The sequence below is a fragment of the Panthera tigris genome, chromosome B1 (assembly GCF_018350195.1).
Source record: "Panthera tigris isolate Pti1 chromosome B1, P.tigris_Pti1_mat1.1, whole genome shotgun sequence".
Classification (NCBI taxonomy): Eukaryota; Metazoa; Chordata; class Mammalia; order Carnivora; family Felidae; genus Panthera; species Panthera tigris.
This window is the reverse complement of record NC_056663.1, coordinates 38711286-38733488: the sequence shown is the minus strand read 5'-3', so window position 1 is coordinate 38733488 and position 22203 is coordinate 38711286. Positions and strand designations below refer to the sequence as shown.

The 22203-nt window shown below is 33.8% G+C and overlaps 1 protein-coding gene across 5 annotated transcripts in view; it reads left to right on the top strand.

The window, feature by feature from the left end:
* The window catches only part of PSD3 (pleckstrin and Sec7 domain containing 3), a 734808-nt gene that overhangs the window by 374550 nt on the left and 338055 nt on the right, over nt 1-22203 (top strand). For all 5 annotated transcript variants that reach the window (XM_042983313.1, XM_042983312.1, XM_042983314.1 and 2 more), the window contains 4 exons: nt 1015-1209; nt 1310-1390; nt 3371-3483; nt 6227-6285. In XM_042983313.1, coding sequence (XP_042839247.1) covers nt 1015-1209; nt 1310-1390; nt 3371-3483; nt 6227-6285 — 448 coding nt within the window. The remainder of the gene's footprint in view (nt 1-1014; nt 1210-1309; nt 1391-3370; nt 3484-6226; nt 6286-22203) is intronic.

Genomic DNA, 22203 nt, shown 5'->3' with positions numbered 1-22203 from the left:
ATTTATTTATTTTGAGAGAGAGTCAGCATGAGAGAGCAGGGGAGGGGCAGAGAGAGAGACAGAGGGAGAGGGAGAGAGAGAGAGAATCTCAAGCAGGCTCTACACTGCCAGCACAGAGCCCAGTGCAGGGCTTAATATCATGAACCAGGAGATCATGACCTAAGCCAAAATCTAGAGTTGGATGCTTAATCAACTGAGCCACCCAGGTATCCCTGGATTTTCTTAATATATTTCAACCAAAACAATATTATTGTTTACAAATTAAATATAGAAGTGGCAGTGAGAATCCAGCTGTCTTCTAGTAAGCCAACTATGAAAGAAATATGTAAAAAATCGAAATAATTATTGCTTTTCTCATTAAATTTTATGTTATTATTTTGGAAAATTATTTTTAATAAAATATTTATATCCTTGAAATGGGTTTATTATTTTTTTTTTTACATTTTTTTTAATGTTTATTTATTTTGACAGAGAGAGAGAGAGAGAGACAGAGCATGAGTGGGGGAGGGGCAGAGAGCGAGGGAGACACAGAATCCGAAGCAGGCTCCAGGCTGTGAGCTGCCAGCACAGAGCCCGACGTGGGGCTCGAACTCACAGACCGTGAGATCATGACCTGAGTCGAAGTCAGATGCTCAACCGACTGAGCCACCCAGGCATGCCATGAAATGGGTTTATTATTTTTAAGTGAATTAATATTTGAAAATTTTCTTTTTAAATTACTTATACAGTGAATATCAATAGATACAACTCACAGAAACATGAAGGTAGCTAGAGTCCTCTGTATTTTTAAAAAGGTAAAGGTCCTAACTGCTCATAAGGGGTTTAAGCAATCACTTCTTCAGTACATTGAAATATATTGCTGTAAATAGTTTTATGAATAATTAAGCCTAAAACTATCCCATTTAAAAGTTTTTCATTTATTGCTACAATATGATAATTTTATCAGCTGTTTTCCCTTTTTTGTCACATAAGAAAAATCTTTTTAATTTTTTTCTTCTTTATCAATTCTCACAGCAATGCTGGGGTAAAAACAGCACTACTAGAGACTCATTCTGAGATGGGGAGCACTGAAATTCTGGAAAAGGAGACCTCAGAAAGTCTCAGTAATGGTACCAGCAGCAACATAGAAGCAGCCAAAAGGTTGGCCAAACGCCTTTATCAACTAGACAGATTCAAAAGATCGGATGTCGCAAAGCACCTAGGCAAGAAGTACGTTCTGTACCAAGGCTGGTGTCTGAATGTGTCCGTGTGTGTTGTCTTGTTTAATAGCTTCAACTTTAATAACAGAGTCTATCCTGTTTTCTTATAGCAATGAATTTAGCAAACTAGTTGCAGAAGAATATCTGAAGTTTTTTGATTTTACAGGAATGACACTGGATCAGTCTCTCAGGTATGATTAAATATCACTTCTGTTCTTTTTTGCCTCCAAAAATTAATTCTGAGAAGAGAAGTAATGCTGAAGCTAAAGTGTGATTTTTATTTTTTTTAAAACCCATAGTGACTTTGTAATCTTAGCTCAGATTATTCTATAGTTATTAAACTATATAGCAGAAAGAAAAATATATTGTTTTTATGAAATCATATATGAACTCATATTTTGCATCTAGCAGATGATGTGGTAAAGAATAGTGACAAAGTAAGTCTCGAGGAGGAGTAGAATCTGTGGGAATTTGGTTTTTGAATGATCAGTTTAAAAAAAAGGCAGTTTTACAGGCTGTAGAATTATACATTTTTTTCCCTAAGCATTTGTTTACAATAGCCAAGTAGCCTTTTAAGGTGATACTTTGGTATTAACTCATGAATGGAATAAAAACGACTATCCACATAATAATCAGAAAATATCTGCAAAACTGTTTCAGCACTTTTTGCTGATCCATTCAAAATAGTGTCATAAACACACTGATCTTCACTTTTCACACCACTATTGTATTGTAAATTTCTAAGAGCCACTGCTAAAAGTAAAACTTAGTCAGCATTTACTCTTAAAAACTTTTTAACATGTCAGAGGTTGGAGGAATTCTGAGATCATCTGTGTAACCCTCTAGTTTTATAAATCAGGAAACTGTGCCTTGGGAGGTGAAGTGACGATGTTTGGATTAGAATGCACAACAATGACTTATTCTATGGCACTTTGCATGAATTGATGGCACTCATAGGTTTTTCCACTGAAAACAAATAAGGGCAGAGGAAAGATCTATATTTATGCTTTACTTTCTGATGTGGTTTATAAAAGTTATGAAAAATTAAAGTTTGGTCAGTGTAATTTAGATTTAACAAACTAAGACAGCAACATTTTCATCATAGAAATAAGGTTTTATGTATGTTTCCACAGTAAGATTTTTTAGAACATTTTAAAGGATTTTTTTTTCTATTCATCTCATACTTAGGGAAGTGCTTTGTCTAGTGAGGGTCATCTGAGTTTATCCATAACAGACAGTACTCTTAGTGACTCAGATTTAGATTGGTGTGTAGTTCTGGGCATATTTTTATTTTTCAAAAAATTTTTATACATACATTAATTTATTCCTAACCCAAGAAATAATTTATAGTTTTAGCTCCCAATTTCCTTCCCATATAAAAGGTAATAATATAATATGATAATAGGCAAAATAAAATAAGAGAAATCTACTATACACAAAATAATATAATTGTAATTTTAACAATGTGTCAATGACAAGTATAATCATATAGCAAAATGATAAACTGTGATCCATGTATAGTTTTAAAACATAGCCTTCATGGTTGTAGGTTCAGCCTTAAGTGTTCTTTGGTTTTTATCTGACTGATCTTTTAAATGGCTATTTGTCATTTAGTCATGGGAAGTTACCACCTTCCCAAGGTGGTATTGTTATTGCCTTGTCCATCTTTATATTGACATTTTATAGAATAAAATAAATTTATATTGAATGGCTATATAGTAAATGATTTTGTGAAAGAATAACTGTAGAATATCTTCATATAATTAATTTCTCTTTATTTGTATACTTATTTGAGACAGAGAGAGCTAGCAGGGGAGGGTCAGAGAGAGAATCCCAAGCAGGCTCTGTGCTATCAGTGCAGAGCCCGGTGTGGGGTTCAGTGTTACGGATCATGAGATCATTACTTGAGCTGAAATCAAGAAATGGACACTTAACAGACTAAGCCCCCCAGGCACCCCTAATTAATTTCTTATTATATATGAATTAATTTTATTTTAATTTTTTAAAATGTTTATTTATTTTTGAGATAATAAACTCAAAATAAGAGACAGTTGGATGCTTAACCAACTGAGCCACCCAGGCACCCCTATATGAAGTAATTTTAATTGTCAAACATAGAATATGGTAATGTTTTCTAAAGTTTCACTTTTTTCCCCCTAATTCTTTTTTAGGTATTTCTTTAAAGCATTTTCTCTTGTGGGAGAAACTCAAGAACGAGAGAGAGTTTTAATACATTTCTCCAATAGATATTTTTACTGTAACCCAGACACTATTGCTTCACAAGGTAATCTGATGGAAATGTTTGTATTTCAAAAAACAAGGGCTATTTTCTCATTATTAAAGTTATATTTTATTGTGGAAAATATGGAAGATTATACAGAAGAAAATGAAAATCATCTAGTTATCTAGAGATAACTATTATTAACTGCTTGATTTATTTCCTTCCAGTCAGTTTGTGAAATATTTAATGTCAAATTGGAATCATTACAGAGTTTTGTTTCCTGTTGTCCTTCGTTTTCATTGTGAGCGTTTTCTCATGTCATTAAATATTCTTTAAAAAGCATGATATGTAATGACTGCATGATATTCCTTATTCTTCTTTTAATTAATTTTTACTTAGTTTTCCAGTTCCATACTATGACAGGATGCTTTAAGTTGCTCATGCTGTCACTGAGATTTTACATGCAAAGCACATTTTAATGAAATGCTCGTTTTCCTATTTCTTCTTCCTATACATCTGACCCTAAACCCCTTGCATGTATGCTTATTAAATTTGTGGTTATTTTTGGAAACGTTTACAAATCTCACTGGAGTTTGTGGTGTGTCTCCAGTGCTTTGGTTTGATATTCATTGTAACAACACTGACCACTGAATTTGGTTTATGATTTTAATGAACTATGAGTTTATGTTTATTGTACTAATTTTAAAAAGCAAGTTTAAGCTATTTAATTGTTGATGTGCCCTATCAAGAGAGGTTTTTCCTCCATGTCAACTCCTGCAATAAAGCAAAGTTTTCATGATTTGAGGTCAGGTGCTTTCATTTGCAATTGGAGAATCTTTCATAAACACAGATTCTGGAAGAGATCACTAGGACTAGATGCATTAGAAATGGCAGTTATCTTTGAGCTTCAGTATTGCCAGTTAAGTGTACGTAATATTGACTAAAGTGATTATTCCCCAGGTCTCTGGTCTCCACCCTCCAGGCTATAGCTAAATCAACTAACCATCTGATCATTAAAGTCACATTCTTCTCTGTAAAATGGGAACTTAATTTTCTTTAGTCCTTTCTTTGATTATAGTTAGGCCTATTGTAATCACGGAGTAGAGAATGAAAGGGATAAAAAGGGAGTTGTTTCTATTAAAACCTTCTTCATATCTAATAATATGTTAGCAGTCCTCAGTGAAAGAAGGAATATGGATGTGTACCCTCAACTGATAGGGATATTTTAGAGTTGGCTGCTGAGTTTTCTAGATGCTTTTAAGGAATTTGTTTTAATGTATTTAAAATTTAATAATAAGCTGGAAGTGGAATGAATATACTTTTGGGCATTTGGTAACATCTCCTTAGAGGCATTAATAATAGAAATCACCTACTATACTCAAAGGCATACTTTGAAAAATAAGCTATCTTTTTGTTTTTTAAGATTTTTTAAAAGTTTATTTATTTTGAAAGAGAGCGGGAGAGGGGCAGAGAGAGAGGGAGAGAGAGAGGATCATAAGCAAGCTCCACACTGTCAGCACAGAGCCTAATGCCTGGCTGAACTCATAAACTGTGAGATTATGACCTGAGCCTAAGTCAAGAGTCAGACATTTAACTGACTGATCCACCCAGGTGCCCCCAAATAAGCTTTCTTTCATTCATGAATTCAGTTATTAGAAAGGCCTTTCTGTACATTTGGCATTCATTAGTAAGATTTTTCTGCATCTGCAACTGCTATGGACAGCTATACTTGGATTGAGAATTGCAAGAAAAGAATGAGGAGAAGTATTTCTAAGGTTTGGAAATGAGAAGCTTAATTCTTATTGCCTTTTCTTTTCCTCTATAAAGTAAGAAGAGAGAGCAATGTTTCCATCTAAGTGTGAAATGATCCTTCTGGTTTGAACAACATTTTTTTGAATATTTAATTTTTTAATATTTTAAGATTATTCCAATATTTTACTTTTGTCTGATCCATAGTATCCTGTGCCAGTAACCTACATGTTGCCTTTAAAGAATTGTCACGAAAAAGGATAACTATTCCTCTTTTTTAGCCAGAGAACTAATACCCAGACAGTACAATGAAAGACCCAAATCTTGGTTTCCTTTAACTTTTGCTTCTTTCTTAATTTACTTTCCTCTCAGAAAGTTAAAAAAGACGGAATAGTAGAAAATGGTTTATTTTAATTTCTGTATCTTGTGTTTCAAAAAATTAAGAAAATATAAATAAAAATATAAAAATTATCTCACTATCCAGAGACAATAATCTTTTAATATTGTTATGTATTATTCTAGATATATTTATATTTAAATGGAACTATACTGCATACAGTGCATTTTTCATGTAATAATTTACTATGAAATATTTTTCTATTTAAACGTGTATACTTGGACAACATTTTTAATGACTTAAACATAACAGTTGTATTTTTGGAGGGTTTTATTTACTTGTTCCCCATTGTAAGCAATGTTTCTTTGGATATCCTTATATTTTGTATAGATCCTTATTTCCTTAGTGTAAAGCCCTGTAAGTGGATTTACTGTGTCAAAAGTAAAAGATTACTGTTTCAAAGCTTACAATGTGTACTGTCAAATACCCCTCCAGAGAGGTAAGAATAATATACTTTACCAGCAGTAGAGTCCAACTTTGTCACTGAAGTCCCTTTAGTAATTTATTTTTATCTATTTTTTTGTCTCCCCAAATATGATGAATTGTGCCTAGCCACATTATTGTGTTTTCATAGGTTCTTAGTGTATGCTATTTAATGATAATAACAAGCCCAACAGGAAATAGTGAATTAATGCTTTCTTTCCTTGTCTTTCCCCTTAGATGGAGTCCATTGCCTCACCTGTGCAATGATGCTTCTTAACACAGATCTCCATGGCCATGTAAGTGTAGGTGTGTGAAGATGTCTTATACAAATTAAAATGTCTCGGGCTTATCTTTGCTTTTGTGTTCATACATATTTATCATCTGCTGCCCTTTCTTTCATTCTCTACTTGACAGCTAGGTAAACATAAATCTTTGGAAGAAGAAATAACTTACTTTACATGCTAGCACAGAGCTTAGTTTTAAGTGAATACGATATCATGTACATGTCTGGAGTTGTTTTATCTGTAATGTGTGTGTTCTGTATCTTCTTTCTCCAGTAGGTGGCAGAGGCAGAGCTTTTACTTTTTTGTTTTTGTTTTATTTTGTTTTTGGTTAGCTATTAAAGTTGATATCTGATGGAAAAGGGGATATAGGTTAGATCTGAAAATGTTGACTGTGTTTTCACCAAATACAGTAGTGGGTCTTAAGAACTCAGCCTTTTCTACATTTCTCAGCTCACCTGGTCTTTTACCAGTTAAAATATCAAAATGATATAATTATTTTCTCTTGTATTTAAGATGTAGAATAAACTTAAATTTATAGTTATTATACAAGCTTTCCTTTTATAGATGTGGAATTTTAGCATTTACTTAAACTATTTATATTAGAGAAAATAAGAATGTTTTAGCTTAATATAGGCTAATATATACTTATTTAGCACAAAAACTTTTTCATAGTCTCCAGTCCATTTATTTTGAAGAGAAAACCAGGTTTCTTGTAATTAAAGAATCTAAATCATCCCTTGATTTGCTATATGATTTATCTTACAATTAAAAGAACTAAAACTCAGTTATCAGTCCAATTTAGTTTTCCTATTTCAAAAGGCCACATAGTTTCCTTAGGCAAAATGGAGCTCTAGGGGGCCATTAAGATGGACTGAAGGGAAAGAAGTGTTCTACCCTCAGAAGACTGAAGAGGAGATGTAGTTAGTGACAGTTAGTTTAACGCTGCCTTCACAAATCTCACGATACTCAACCAAGAAATTCCTTTTGCAGTTTGCATCAGGTGAATTTAGAATAACTTAGTGACTTGTAGACATGCATAACATGTGTCCAGAGATGATAGAGATTAAGAATGTAGATTTTTTTCAGGGGACATTTTGGGGTAATAGCGCTGTAATACATCTTATGGAAATGAAGGTACTAGTGAGCCTTGAAATGAGGATCAGAATCTAAACTCATCCAGCTTGCCAAGGGGAGGACCAATCAGTGGATAGTCCTGACCTCTGCTTTTCTCTTACCAGTGAAGCAAGTTTTCCCTGCTTTCCTCTTTCCCTGTCTTGTGATAACGTTGCAATTCTGTCCCCTTCTTTTCTTCACACTAAATTTCTTAACCTTTTAGCTGAAAGAGACAATTTTGAGTGCTCTTGTCCACATATAACTTTGGTCTAAATCAGAGAGTCCCAGCATGAGGGATCTTCTTCACATGAGTTATTTTGAGGTCCCATCCATATATGATGGTTGCACATTTAGTGTCTGTTGACTGAGAAAATGTGTAATGAAAAAAAAAAGAATCAATTCTTATTTAAAGGTTGAGGATCTCATAGAACTTCTGTGGAAGTTGCTAGATGCGAGATTGGTTTCTATTAAAAGGTAAATTACCGGGGCGCCTGGGTGGCTCAGTCGGTTAAGCGTCCGACTTCAGCTCAGGTCACGATCTCGCGGTCCATGAGTTTGAGCCCTGCATCGGGCTCTGGGCTGATGGCTCAGAGCCTGGAGCCTGCTTCCGATTCTGTGTCTCCCTCTCTCTCTGCCCCTCCCCCGTTCATGCTCTGTCTCTCTCTGTCTCAAAAATAAAATAAAATAAATGTTAAAAAAAAAAAAAGGTAAATTACCTTTTAAAAAGCTAATATTGCTTTAATAATACTTTCAAATAAATATGTAACTTATTAATCACAATAATTTGAAACAGGAGGAGATAAAGGTGTGAGGTTTATTATTTATTCAGATAAGTCAGCATGCTTGATATCCAACTAGGCATGGGCACCCCAGTGTCTATAGCCCATAGGTTCAGAACCACAGATCTTGGATTTGCTCTTGCTCTGTCTTCATACCTCCTTTGAATATTTGAAAAGAGATTAAATGAAGCATCATACTTCTTTTTGGCAACTAGAATGTAAGAGTTTATCAGTAAGAGACAGCAAACAAATGAACAGTTTATTATTAGCTTGAGTTATGCCAGTCATACATAATTAATATTTGGCTGTGGTGGCAGAATTACATATAAGAGGGAGAATATTATAAGTACAAGTAAATCTCTGTATATCATCAAAATCATGTATTTAATGATTATTATTAGTTCTTAGCTTTGTTTTTGAAAATGTATGCTTTATACTTAGGGTTGTCTGTTGTTTAAGTTTTGTATACTAGAGTTTTTTTAATCCTTATTTACAATGCATGCTGTTAAAAGTCTGTTAAAATAGATAGTTGTTATCATGAGAACTAACCATATGAAAATGTGTTTCTCTTATCTTCAAACTATGGATTCATTTAAAAAATAAATTTTCCTTCTAGGTGGTAAGTTTTTATCCATAATTCTGGATGTAGCTTCTCTTGCATCATGGTTGCCTGATTTTTTGTTATCACGTTTGTTTGACTTATTAGCATGGCCCCTTTGAAGGTGAACCATTCAAAATATAAAGTGGTTCATTTCTAACCTTTTCCCCTTTTCACCTTCCTAGGCTGTACTGCCTAGGCCATCACCTCTCATTACTCAATCCAATGTCAGAATAATCCTCTTGGGGAGTAAACTAATAAACCATTTTCTTTTTCTTTCATACCATTGTGCCATGATAGCATGACCTTTTTAAGAAGTACCAAGATAAGTGTGTTCTCATGCTTTCAGTGGGGGAGGCATACCTTGGGAATTCTTTTGGCTTTACTTTGTGAATCTTTCTTGTGGCTTTATTTACTCTAAGGAATGATACATTGAAAATGCACTGATATGGGCCTTTGTTCTGCTAACTTTCTTACTAATAAAACAATAGAATGTATACTAATGTAATAAATCTAATATAGTGTTACATGTTGGAATTTCTTTCTTTCTTTTTCTAATTTATTTTATCATTCAACAAACTCTTTTAGTGTCTCTACTCTATCCAAGTTCTGTGCCGTTTGGGTTAAGGATGGGAAATGAATGAGATGTTCATGGAAGTCAAATCTCATTTTTGGAGTGTTGGCTAGGCTAACTTCCATTAATCCTTTTAACTGAAGAATGGTAGCAGGTAACTGAGGTGCTAAGGTGGAAAAGCACTGGAGAGCTATTTTAATTATATGTTGGATTATTGAACTTCACTAATAAGTAGGCTAGGAAAAAAAATCTAAGGCATATGCAATATTTTGGGGAGAAATTCATTCAGATGTTATAATTTAATTGGAACTAAAAATGCTGATTCCCTTTTGTGTCTATTTTTTTAAAAATATGAATGATGTATCATTATTTTAGCAATAGTATTGACTGGCTCTTATTTGTCTGCATGTGGCTTATTCTTTTAGATAAATATGTTATAATTGTGGTCACATGATTAATTTGCTAAGTAATCTCTTTAAAATGCCTCTATGAAATATATATGTAAATTAAACTTTTGCACATACAGATAAATTTCTATTAAAACAAACTCTAGAGTGTGGTTTTCTCTTGCTATACTGAAACTAAGTTGTATTACATGTTGTTTGAACTATGAACATGGAAAGAGTTGAAAATATGAAAATCTTTTTCTTTTTAAAGCCTTGTATTTTATTGGAAATAGTTTGAGCAAAAGGATTTTGTCATGTTAGAATAAATTCAGGCCTATTTATTTTATGGACTAATCTTCAAATGTGCTTTTGGTATTTCCATCATAGTTGAGATTCAGCCCTCTGGCAGGATTATCACTGGGGGTAAAGGCAGGTGGCAGGGACAGGACAATAGGCAGGCACTTCTCACCAGGGCAGGACTCTGAGGTGGAAGGAAGTTTTAGATACAGATTGAGTTGTAATGAAGTGTAGGATAGATGAGTACACAATCAGTAGGTGAATTTCACAACTAAAAGTCAAAAGAGATCTATAAGACAATGGCTGTGCAGGGCCAGGCCATAGTCAGAGGCAGTAGCCAGGACATTATTTTTAATGAAGATACTATGACAGAAGCTACCCTTTCATACTGTGGCTTGCTATTTTTACTAGCAATTTTACCCAAGGTGTCCACTATGCTTTTCAGTGTTGGCAAGAGCCAGCTCACTCTCCACAGGTATAAGGGAGTTGAGGACTGTGGTTCTTCTGGAGTGGTGGCTGTATCTGGCTCAGGCTGGGCATCCTATAAATGTCTTTGGAATACTCCAGGTGTGTTTAATATCATCCTCAGAGGTCTGAATTTAATGTATGAGGCAGGACTTTACTGTGTTGTCTTGGTTTTGTTTTTGGTGTTAGGTTATAGGTTGAATAAGGGATAAAACCCAGTTAGTATACCATACTGGTAAAGGGGAGAAAAAAATCAAAGGTAAAATATAGTTTTTGTAATAGAATAATGTTAAAAATATATGTGGAGTTCAGTTTGACATAGGTCATAGGAGTATATTATTTTTCAGTTTGTAAACTGCATTGGTAATTGTGAGTTTTTAATTCCTAGACTGGCTCTGTAGGATCACAGAATTTTAAATGGTGGGTAAAATATTTGGTTTATTATCATAAGTGGAAAATGACTATTACAAGAATTGTTTAATGCTTTTACTTTTTATAATGTGCCTCAAAAGCACCACAAACCTCTAAGGTTGATAGGTAGTTAATATCCTTAAAAAGTCTCTGTGTCTGTAATTATCATTTTTATAACTGGCAGCTGTCTTAAGTGAATTTTGCCTGCTGCTCTCCCTTTGTCCTGGGTAGCTGTCTTGTCTATACCTTCTCTTCCTGTCTGCCCCATATCCTTGATGCCCTCTGCCAGGAAAGCCATCCCTAGCATTCATTTGTTTCCTTATTGAGTTTTACCCAACTATAGATTCTAGCCTCATTCTTAATTTGCATTCAGCCAGCACAGCCTCCTTCCCTTACCTCTTTTCCACCTCCTTGGTGCCAAGTCTTTCTGTTCACCTCACTGGGAGCTCCCTAGCCCCAGTGACTTCTAGTGCGCTCTCATCCCAGGAGCTTCTCAGTGATACTGAAAGTTCATAGAAGCATCAGGTCTAGCCTCAAAGTTGCCAAGGGTTTCTGGTGGGGCCCTGGATTCAGTTTTACTCTTACTATTCCTTTCTTCAGAATGAGCATTTGGGGGATAGCCTAAGAACCTTAACCATCAGCTGTGGAAATGTTTTTATAGAAAACTTTCTTGATTTCAGATTTTCCAATTTTATTTTATCTATTTACTTTTTTAATGTTTATTTATTTTTAGAGAGAGAAAGAGAACAAGTGGGAGAAGGGCTGAGAAAGAGGGAAAGAGAGAATCCCAAGCAGGCTTTGTGCCGTCAAGGCAGAGCCCACATGGGGCTTGATCCCATGAACCATGAGATCAGGACCTGAGCCAGAATCAAGCGTTGGATGCTCAACCAACTGAGCCACCCATGCATCCCAGATTTTTCAATTTTGAAATGACCTTTAAAATACAATGACTGGTCAAATTGACAGCTACCTAGATTTTAGTAGGAATGCCTTTTTAAGTATGTCAAAATTAATCATGCACTGGTAGATTTTCTTGGCTTCTGTGATTCTTCAAAATGAAAGCCTCCCTTCCTTTTTTATTTCCTCCATTTCTTCCTCCCTAGCCAATTCCTTCTCCTTTTCTTTCTTTCTTCACTTTTTTTTTTTTAGAATAGGTTCATACATGGAAAATATAACACGGATATGAGTTGGGTTAATGGGACTCATTTAAAGACCTCAGATTATCTAATTTATACATTATTCAGTCACTGCATAATGACTTTCCTTTTCCTTCTTACCATTATGAACTTTTCACATTTGCACAGCTCAACAGTAGAAAGTGGTAAAAGAAAGCAGATGAAATGCAATATTAAATCTGTTTTTGCTCTTTTTTCCTGCAAATGTTTTGGGGAGAGAAGGAGAAGTGAGGGTGAGGAAGGTAAACAAACTTCTTAACCTTTAATCCCACTGCTTAAGTTAATGTCTGTCTTTCTGTGACAAGTTAAAAGTAGAGTTTAGTCTTTGTAATTTGATAATGAGGTCAGTGTCTTTTCTTTTATCTTCTCAAATTTCAGAGGAAACACTTTCTATGAAGTCGTGATAAAATCTGTCTGCTACTATAGTACTTCTCAAACTTTATGGTCTCAGAATCCTTTTTTACTCTTGAATTTTTTTGAGGTCCCCAAAGAACTTTTGTTATATCCATTACTATTTACTATGTTAAACTAAAATGGATAAGATTTAAAAATATTAAATTATTTTAAAATAGCATTAATAAGCCTATTAAATGAATAGCATACTTTTTTCTTTTAAAATGAGTGAATTTTATTTTTTATGTATTTTTAGGTGTACAGCATTATGATTCAATATTTGTATACATTACAAAATGATCATTACAATAAGTCCAGTTAACATTTGTTACCAAAACAGGTTTTTTTCCTTGTGATGAGAACTTTTAAGCTACAATTTTCTTTCTTTTTTTTTTTTTTTTTAAAGTAGGGCCACACCTAGTGTGGAGCCCAACCTGGGGCTTGATCTCATGACCCTGAGATCAAGACCTGAGCTGAGATCAAGAGTCAGACATTTAACCAACTGAGCCACCCAGGTGCCCCAAGCTACAACTCTTAATTTTTGAAAATTCAATACAGTATTAACCGTGATGTACATTACATCCCCATGAGGTATTTATTTTATAATTAGAAGTCTGTACCTTTTTTTTTAAATTGAAATATAGTTGACACACAATGTTATGTTGACACACAATGTTTTAGGTGTACAGCATAGTGATTTGACAAGTTTGTATGTTATGATATGCTGACTACAACTGTAGCTACCATCTGTTACCATACAATGCTGTTAACAAACTCTTGACTATTTTCCCTATATTAAACCTTTTATCCTGTGATGTATTCATTCTGTAACTGGACGCTTGTATCTCCCACACCCTTTCACCTGTTTTGCCTATCCCCTTACCCTTTGCACCTCTGGGAGCCATCAGCTACTTTTCTGTATTTATGGGTCTGTTTCTGTTTTTTTTTTTTTTTTTTTAACTTTACAAACACTTATGTGTTTTTTTAAGTTTTTAATTAAATTCCAGTTAGTTGACATACAGCATAATATTAGTTTCTGGTATACAATTTAGTGATTCAGCACTTATATACAACACTGGGTGCTCATCACAAAAGCCCTCCTTAATCCCCATCACCTATTTGTTTGTTCATTTGCTTGTTTTTTAGATTCCATGTATAAGTGAAATCATATGGGGATAACAATTCTTTTTAATTAATAATAATATACTTAGAAAAACAAAAAATGAGTGAAAAGTATAGCATTTAAAATATTTGGGGGAGACTTTCATATTTGGCTTAATAGAGGACAACTAACTCCTCTGCTTCTGTATTTAGTTGGTTATAGTTTGTCAGAAGTCATGTGGCTTTTACTCCACTGTAACTTGTGAGAGTGAAAGAAATGTTTTGAGTATTACTATAACACTAGGTTTGAGTTCGTGGACACTGGGGACAGGATCCATGAATCCTATTTTGAGAGCCACTGTGTTACAATATTACTATCAGTTGCTTTATTTTTTCTTTAAACCACTTCAGTTCCTTTTTCAATGGCAGTGTTTTTACACAAGTGGCAGGAAAAGCCCAAGTAATATTTCAGATATCCCTAAACGTTGAACTTCTTTAATACTTACATTAGCTCTGTGATTGGAGTTTGTGAAAGGATACTTTGAATATGACAGCATCTTGGTTTCTAAATTTACAAAGGATCCTACTTTGCCTGCTAATCATGCATATAAAAAAATGGACACCTGAGGGCAGCATAATACAATTAAACTTACATGATAGAGAAGAAAACAAAACAAAAGCAAGATAGGAACTTGTAGCAGAACTACAGAATTAAAGTAATTACCAAATCAGTAGTATCCTTTTTTTTTTTTTTTTTTTTACCCCACTTATTGTAACATGTTGGAGATGGAATTGTCATGTGGGCAGGTATACCTACTGTGTTTTTGATATCCCAAGGTTTATGAGGCCAGATTTTACCAATGGATCATGAGAGCCCTTAGTTTCTCTGAAAGCATGTTTTCCACAAAGCTTCCAGACTCTACGTTATTGAAAATAAAATTTTTAGGATTATTTTGCCTGATTCTTTAACCTGTAGGTCAGAGTATATGCTGTGGTTTGCTTTCCTAACAAATACTTGAGATAGTTGGCCTTGTTAGTAGCTCTCCCTTAGAACTGAGTTTAGGTTAGGTCTTGGCTGGAGCGTTGAAGAAGGTTCTATTCCTCCAGTTGTCAGGGAGAGCATACTCAAAGCAAAGACTTGGTCATTCTTGTGATGAATTTTGGACAGCAGATTATATGGTTTCTAGGTTACTCTAAAGAAGGAATCTCTTTATCATAACTTTGCCCCTTTGCTCTCATTATTACCAATAAAGTTGGGAACTGATTATCAGCCCAGTGGGAAAAAATGCCATAATTTTAAAAATAAGGCACAGAATACATCAGGAATCCTAATCTGTTTTACTTGCTCACTCATGATGTGCTCAACACAAATTCTACTTCCTTCTAGTTTTCTCTTAGATCAGGGGTCAGTGGGGGTGCCCGACTGGCTCAGACAGAGCATGGCATATAGACTCTTGGTAGAACATGTGACTCTTGATCTTGCAGTTGTGAGTTCAAGGCCCATGTTGGGTATAGAGAGGGCTTAAAAATAAAATCTTAAAAAAAGAAAAAAAGATTGGGGTCAGCAAAGTATGTCCCACAGGCAAAATTCTGCTGATAGGCTGTTTTCATAAGTAAAGTTTTATTGAACAAAGCCATACCCATTTCTTTACATCTTCACACTAAAATGACATGTTGAGTAGTTGTAACAGGGACTTCATGGTCTATAAAGCCTAAAATATTTCCTATCTGGTCTTTACACAAATTTTCAGAACTTTTCCTTTCCAGTCCCCCGGCCCTTAGTCCATGAAACCTTTGCTATCTCTCCCACACATAGTAGAGCAACGTTGAAGATGATCCTTTTACTTAACATTCTGAACTGGGAACATGTTAAAAACACGCATGAGTTCAGTTTTTCAGAAATAATTCATCAAAGAATTTCTCTTTAAAAGGCATTTAATTTAATGTATCTTTAAAAGAAAACAAATGGGGAAAACAGCTCTTTCTTTTGTATTATAAGAGAGTATATTTGAAAATGTCAGTACAGTCATTTTGGAGAATAGTCTTGAATTTATCTGGGAATATGAACCTCTAGTCTTCGGTTTTTCATCTTTCTGCTTAATATTTCCTCTATTACAGATAGTTCATTCATTGGCCCAAAATTCAAGATTTGGGCCTGCCTGGTACTTTGAGTTTTCAAATAGAATTCTTACTTTTTATGGATTTTCCATTCTGCATGTTAAATTTTAGGTTTGATTAAAGGTGTCTCTGGATTTTAAGGCTAAAGATTCTGATGTTCATATTCACTGAACATCTCAGATTTGATTGGAAATTTTGCATTGATTTCAAGAGACAATTTTTGTGACTCTCAGTGCGTGAGGCTTTTCACACCTCCATGCTCTATTCATTTAATGGGAAGGAATTCAGAATATAAAAAGGTGCTATGAAATTACTGCCTTGGCATGTAACTGACCAGCATTTGTTCCAGAGCAAGCCTACCTTTTTCCAAAGGTATGAATATATTTAGGAAGAAAATAGAACCATGGCAACGTGTGAGTTTCTCTGTGATAGATGTGAATGGTTGAGATACACAGTCAGTGATTATAGTTAGCTTTGTTCACTGGACAATATTTGAATAATAGTATTTCAAAGTAATTGACACAGTTTGGTATAATAAAAAGGAAAAATCCAGGTATTATATGAAGGAGTGTTTCTTGATGAACAAAGACTTCATTTTACTTTTACTCCATGATGAAAATGGTATAAAAACTCAGTGTTTAAATGTATATGATAGGCACAAAATGGACTGATGAGACCCTTTGCTTTTCTGCCTAAGCTTTACCTAGGAATTACCAGTGAGTAAGAAGACAATAAGTAGCAGTTATAAATAACCTCAAGTAATCAAATATTCAGTAAGTTGTTGGGCATCTTTGACAAATAGAAAGCCATGTATCTTATTATTTTCTTGCATTAGACAAATTGAGGCACCGGGTATAAGGTGATTGATTGTACTAATGCTTCCTTACTGTGGAGAACCCAAAATATATGAATTGTTTTTGTTGGTTTGAATTTACTTATTCATTTTTCCCCTAATTGCTATTTTCCTAATTTTTATTTCAAATTTGTGAGTGTAAAGGTATCTTTACACTAATGTAGAAATGGTGTGGTCACTGTGAAAGTATACAAAAAGCAATGCTAAATAAGCAAGTAAATAAAGTAAGTCTGAATTTAGAATGAAGTATGATTTTATAAACCAAAATAATGCCAGGGACTTTACCATTGTTTTTAAGTGTTATAAAACATGACAATTGTCAATTAAATGGTGAAAGTTTTATTTATAACTTATAATAGAAATTCATGGTGTCCTAAAGAAACTTTTTACCTAATGATCATTAAACATATTTGCTCATGAATCTTTTTTCAAAAGAATTTTGAAAAAAAATACCCTTCTTTCCTTTTAAAGGTGCACTCTAAATTTTTTTATTACAAGTTTAAGTAGCTAAAACATAAAAAGAATTTTTGATGTGGTTATTAACTATTGGCATTAAAATATTCTTTCATTAGCATCTAAAGGTCTTATTGAGGGGAAAGTACTTCCAAATGACAGTAAGGACTTCTGAAAATCTGGTCCTCCAAAATTACAATGAGAATACTTGCAAAAAATGGTCACAATCACTGTATTCAGAACTGTAGAGATTAACAGAAAGCTTGCAACAATCTGAAGAGTATTTATTGAAGAAAACAAAAAACAGCTGAAGATCCATAAGAACAGTAAGATTTGTAGTGTTTTAACTTGCTCTATTACCATCTCCTCTCCCCAACTCCAGGTAATCTTGAAAACATATAGTCTCACAATCAGAGTAGCTGTGAAAACCAGAAGCCTAGCATTCACTGGAATGGGCAGTGGGGAACTCCCTCAAAAACCCCATTCCCAGGGAATTGTCATTATTCGATTTGTCTGGCAGCTCACTGGAAAATCCTCACTTGCAGAGCTTGTCTTTCTTTGATCTGACTGGCTCATTCAATAAAAAAAAAGTCTTTTCCCCAGAGCATTTGACAGTTCACAGTTGTTAAACAATACTGCTGCATTAGGTGCTAGTAACAATTGGGCAAACAAGAGGCTGACCAAAAAACTTAACAGGAAAAGCTGGGAAATAAGGCATACTGGTAAACTCTGATATATTCTTGGGAATCTATGTCCACCTTCCCAGAAAAAAAACCCGAAAAGACCCTAAGCTCATACTGCTGACAATCCTTGAGATTCTACATAAACAGAAAGTGAAGACTACAACAGATTTATAAACTCTCTCCTGGTGCATTGAAGGTATTCCTTAACATGCACACACAACCTCATGGCAAGACTGAGATACTTATTCGTTCAAGACATTTAAGGAAATCTCTGTCCAATAATAAGCTGATTACTGAGTTTACGGAGTAGAGACTTTCATGGGTCACATACAACAAAAATTAATTCAGGAAAAGCCACTAAACAAACAATACAGTAACAACAAACGGGGGGAGAAGGACAAATCTGATGTACAGAGTTACCACATTATTTACAATCTCTAGTTTTCAACAAATAATTATGAGACTTGCAAAGAAATAGAAAAGTATAGCCTCTATACAATCAAAGATAGCAATCAGAAACTGTCTCCAAGGAAAGCCAGACATTGGACTTAAAATATTAGAAAAATGGATTAAAAGCATTCAACTGTGTGCATTATAAAAGAGACACATTTTAGATTCAGAGACCATAGGTTGAAAGTTAAAAAATGAGAAAGGAAGTACCAAGTAAACAATAACTGGAAGAGAATTGGAGTTTCTGTGTTAATATCAACCAAATATACTTTAAGACCAGACGTACTAGAGACAAAGACATTTTATAATAATGAAAAGGTCAGTCCACCAAAAGGATACAACAGTTCTAAGTGTAGGCACCTAAAATACTGTCCCAAACTAACTGGATGAACAACTTACAAGTGGAAAGGAGATAATATGCCCAAAATCAGAGCACCAAAATATATAAAGCAAGTACTCACAGAACTAAAAGGAGCAATAAACAACAGTACAGTAATAGTTGGGGCCTTTAATACTCCACTCTCGCCAATAGATAGATGACCTAGACAATCAGTAAGGAAATGGTGATTTGAACAATACTGTCCACCAAATGTTCCTAGGAGACATATGCAGAATATTCCATTCAACAGCAGTAGAATACATATTCTTTTAGAGCACATGTGGGACATTTTCTAGGATAGATCATTGCTAGGCTGCAAAACAAGTCTCAAGAAATAGAAGATGATAAAAATTATATCAAGTGTCTTTTTTGACCACAAATTTCAGAAAATAAAAATAGAAATCAAAAACAGGAGAAAAGCTGGAAAATTGACAAATGGAAGTTAACAACCAGTGGATCAAAGAAGAAATAAAAAAGGAAATAAAAAAGTATCTTGAGACAATAAAAAAAATGGAAACACAACATACTAAAATTTATAGGATGCAGCATAAACAGTTCTAAGAGAAAACTACAGCTATAAGCATATATGTCAAGAAAAAGAAAGATCTCAAATAACTTTATACCTCAAGGAACTAAAAGAAGAACAAACTAAGCCCAATGTTAGCAAAAGAAAGGTAATAATAGAGATAAGAGCAGAAATAAATGGGATAGAAAATAGGAAAATAGAAAAGATTAACAAAACCAAGAGTTGGTTCTATGACATGATAGACAAAATTGACAAACCTTTAGGTAGAATAATGAAAAAAAAGAGAAGACTAAAATAAAATTACAAATGAAAGAGGAGACATTACAACAGATACCTCAGAAATACAAAGAATCATAAACTATTATAAACAATCATACTCCAACATATTAGACAACCTAAAATAAATCGATCTATTTCATACAGCCCGCCAAGACTGAATCATGAAACAGAAAACCTGAACAGATCAATAATGAGAAAGGAGATTAATTCAGTATCAGAAACCTCCTGAAAAAGATAAGCCCAGCACCAAATGGTTTCACTGGTGAATTCAAGCATTTAAAAAAGGATTAACGCCAGTCCTTGTCAAACTCTTCCAAAAAATTCAAGAATAGGAGGGAACATTTCCAAACTCATTTACAAGAACAGCATTACCCTGATACAAAAGCCAGATAAGAACACTGTATGAAAAGAAATTTACAGGCTACTGATGAATATAGATGCAAAAATTCTCAAAATACTAGTAAACTAGATTTAAGAGCACATTAAAGGAACACACTCTGTGATCAATAGGGATTCATCTCTAGGAGGCAAAGATGTTTTGACATCTACAATTCAATAAATATGATGCATCACATTAATAGAATGAAAGATAAAAATTGTATAGTCATCTTAATAGACCCAGAAAAAGCATTTAACAAAACTTAATACCCTTTCCTGATAACAATTCTCAATACATTGATTATCGATGTATGCCTAAACAAAGGCCATATCACTGCTAACATCATACTCCATGGTGAAATGTTGGAAGTTTTGCCTTTAAGATCAAGACAAGGGTTTTCATTCTCACTACTCCTATTCAACTTAGTAATGCAAATCCTAGCCAGAGCAATCAACCCATCAAGGAAAATAAAATAATCCAGATTGAAAAGAAAGAAAGACATGAAATCATTTGCAAACGACATGACCTTAAGTGTAGAAAACCATAAAGACTTCACACACACACAAATGTTAGAACTAATAAAGGAATTAAGTAAAATTCAAGATAAAAAGTCAATATACAAAAACCAGTTGTGTTTCTATATACTAATGAGAGAATATCTGAAAAAGAAAAAAATAATCCCAGTCACCATAGCACCAAAAACAATCAAATACTTAGGAATAAATTTAACCAAGGAGGTGAAAGATCTATCTGTACACTGAAGGCTAGATGACATTGTTGAAAGAAATTGAAGACACAAATGGAACAATGTCCCATGTTCATGATTGGACTAATTAATATTGTTAAAATGTCCAACCTGCCCAAAGCCATCTATAGATTCAATGCAATTCCTTATCAAAATCTCAGTGGCAATTTTTACAGAAAAGGAAAAACAACCCTAAAATTTGTATGGAACCACAAAAACCCCACATAGCCAAAGCAAACTCAAGAAAAAGGAACATAGCCAGATGCAATCACATTTCTCGATTTCCAACTATACTACAAAGTTACAGTAATTAAAACAGTATGGTACTGTCATTAAAATAAACACACAGACCAATGGAACAGAATTGAGAGCCCAGAAATGAACTCACACATATTCAATCAACTAATACTTGACGAGGGAGCCAAGAATACTCTATGGGGAAAAGATAGTCTCTGCAATAAATGGTGTTGGGAAAACTAGTTATCCACATGCCAAAGAATGAAACTGGATCCCTATCTTAAACAACTCACAAAATTAACTCAAGAATGGATTAAAGACTTATATATACAAGGCCTGAAACCATAAAATCCTCTAAGAGAACAGCAGGAAAGAAGCTCTTTGACATTGGTTTTGGAGATAATTATTTTAATCTGACACCAAAGCAAAAGCAATAAAAGCAAAATAAGCAAGACTATATTGAACTAAAAAGTTGTACAGCAAAGGAAACCATGAACAAAATGAAAAGACAGCCTATAAAATGAGATGAAATATTTGTAAATGATATATCTGATAAGGGATTAATATCCAAAATATATATGAAACTCCTACAACTCAATAGCAAGAAGAAAATTGAAATTGAGAAAGGAACTGAAGTTTTCAAATAAGATCTATACAAATGGTCAACAGGTACATGAAAAGTTGGTCACCATCACTAATCATAAGGGAAGTGCAAATCAAAACTACAATGAAATATTACCTCACACCTGTTATAATGGCTATTATCAAAAAAACAAGAGTTAACAAGTGCTGGTGAGGATTTGTAGGAAAGAGAATCCTTGTACAATATTGGTAGGAATATAAATTTGTGCCTTTTATTTTGTATGTATTTTATTGAAGATTCTAATCAGAGTAATAAGGCAAGAAAAAAAAGTATCAAGATTAGAAAGGAATAAGTAAAATTATCTGTTTGCAGAAGACCTGATCTTGTATATAGAAAATTGTATATCTACCAAAAAATAAACACTATTAGAATCTCAAAAACAAGTTCAGTAAACACTGCAAAATAAAAGTTGAATATATAAAGATCAACTATATATATTATATATCAGTAATGAATAATATGGAAATGAAATTTATTTTATATATGGTAACATCAGAAATACTAAGATACTTATGAATAGAATTAACAAAATAAGATAATACATTGATGGTGAAAAATACAAAACATTGTTCAAAGAAATCAAATGGAAAGTTATCCCATGGTCATGGTTTGGAACACTTAATGTTAAAGTGGCATACTCTCCAAAATGATCTTAAGAGTCATTACAATGTCAAAATCCCACTTGGCCTTTTTTTTGGGGGGGGGAGCAGAAATTGATAAATGAATCCTGAAATTCGTGTAGAAATGCACAAAAAAAAGAGAAATAACTTGGAAGATGATACAAAGCTTACTACAGAACAAGACAAAGAAGACACAAATAAGTTGAAAGCCTTTCCATGTTCATGGATTGGAAAACAATATTGTTAAGATCACTCAAGGTGATCTGTAGATTC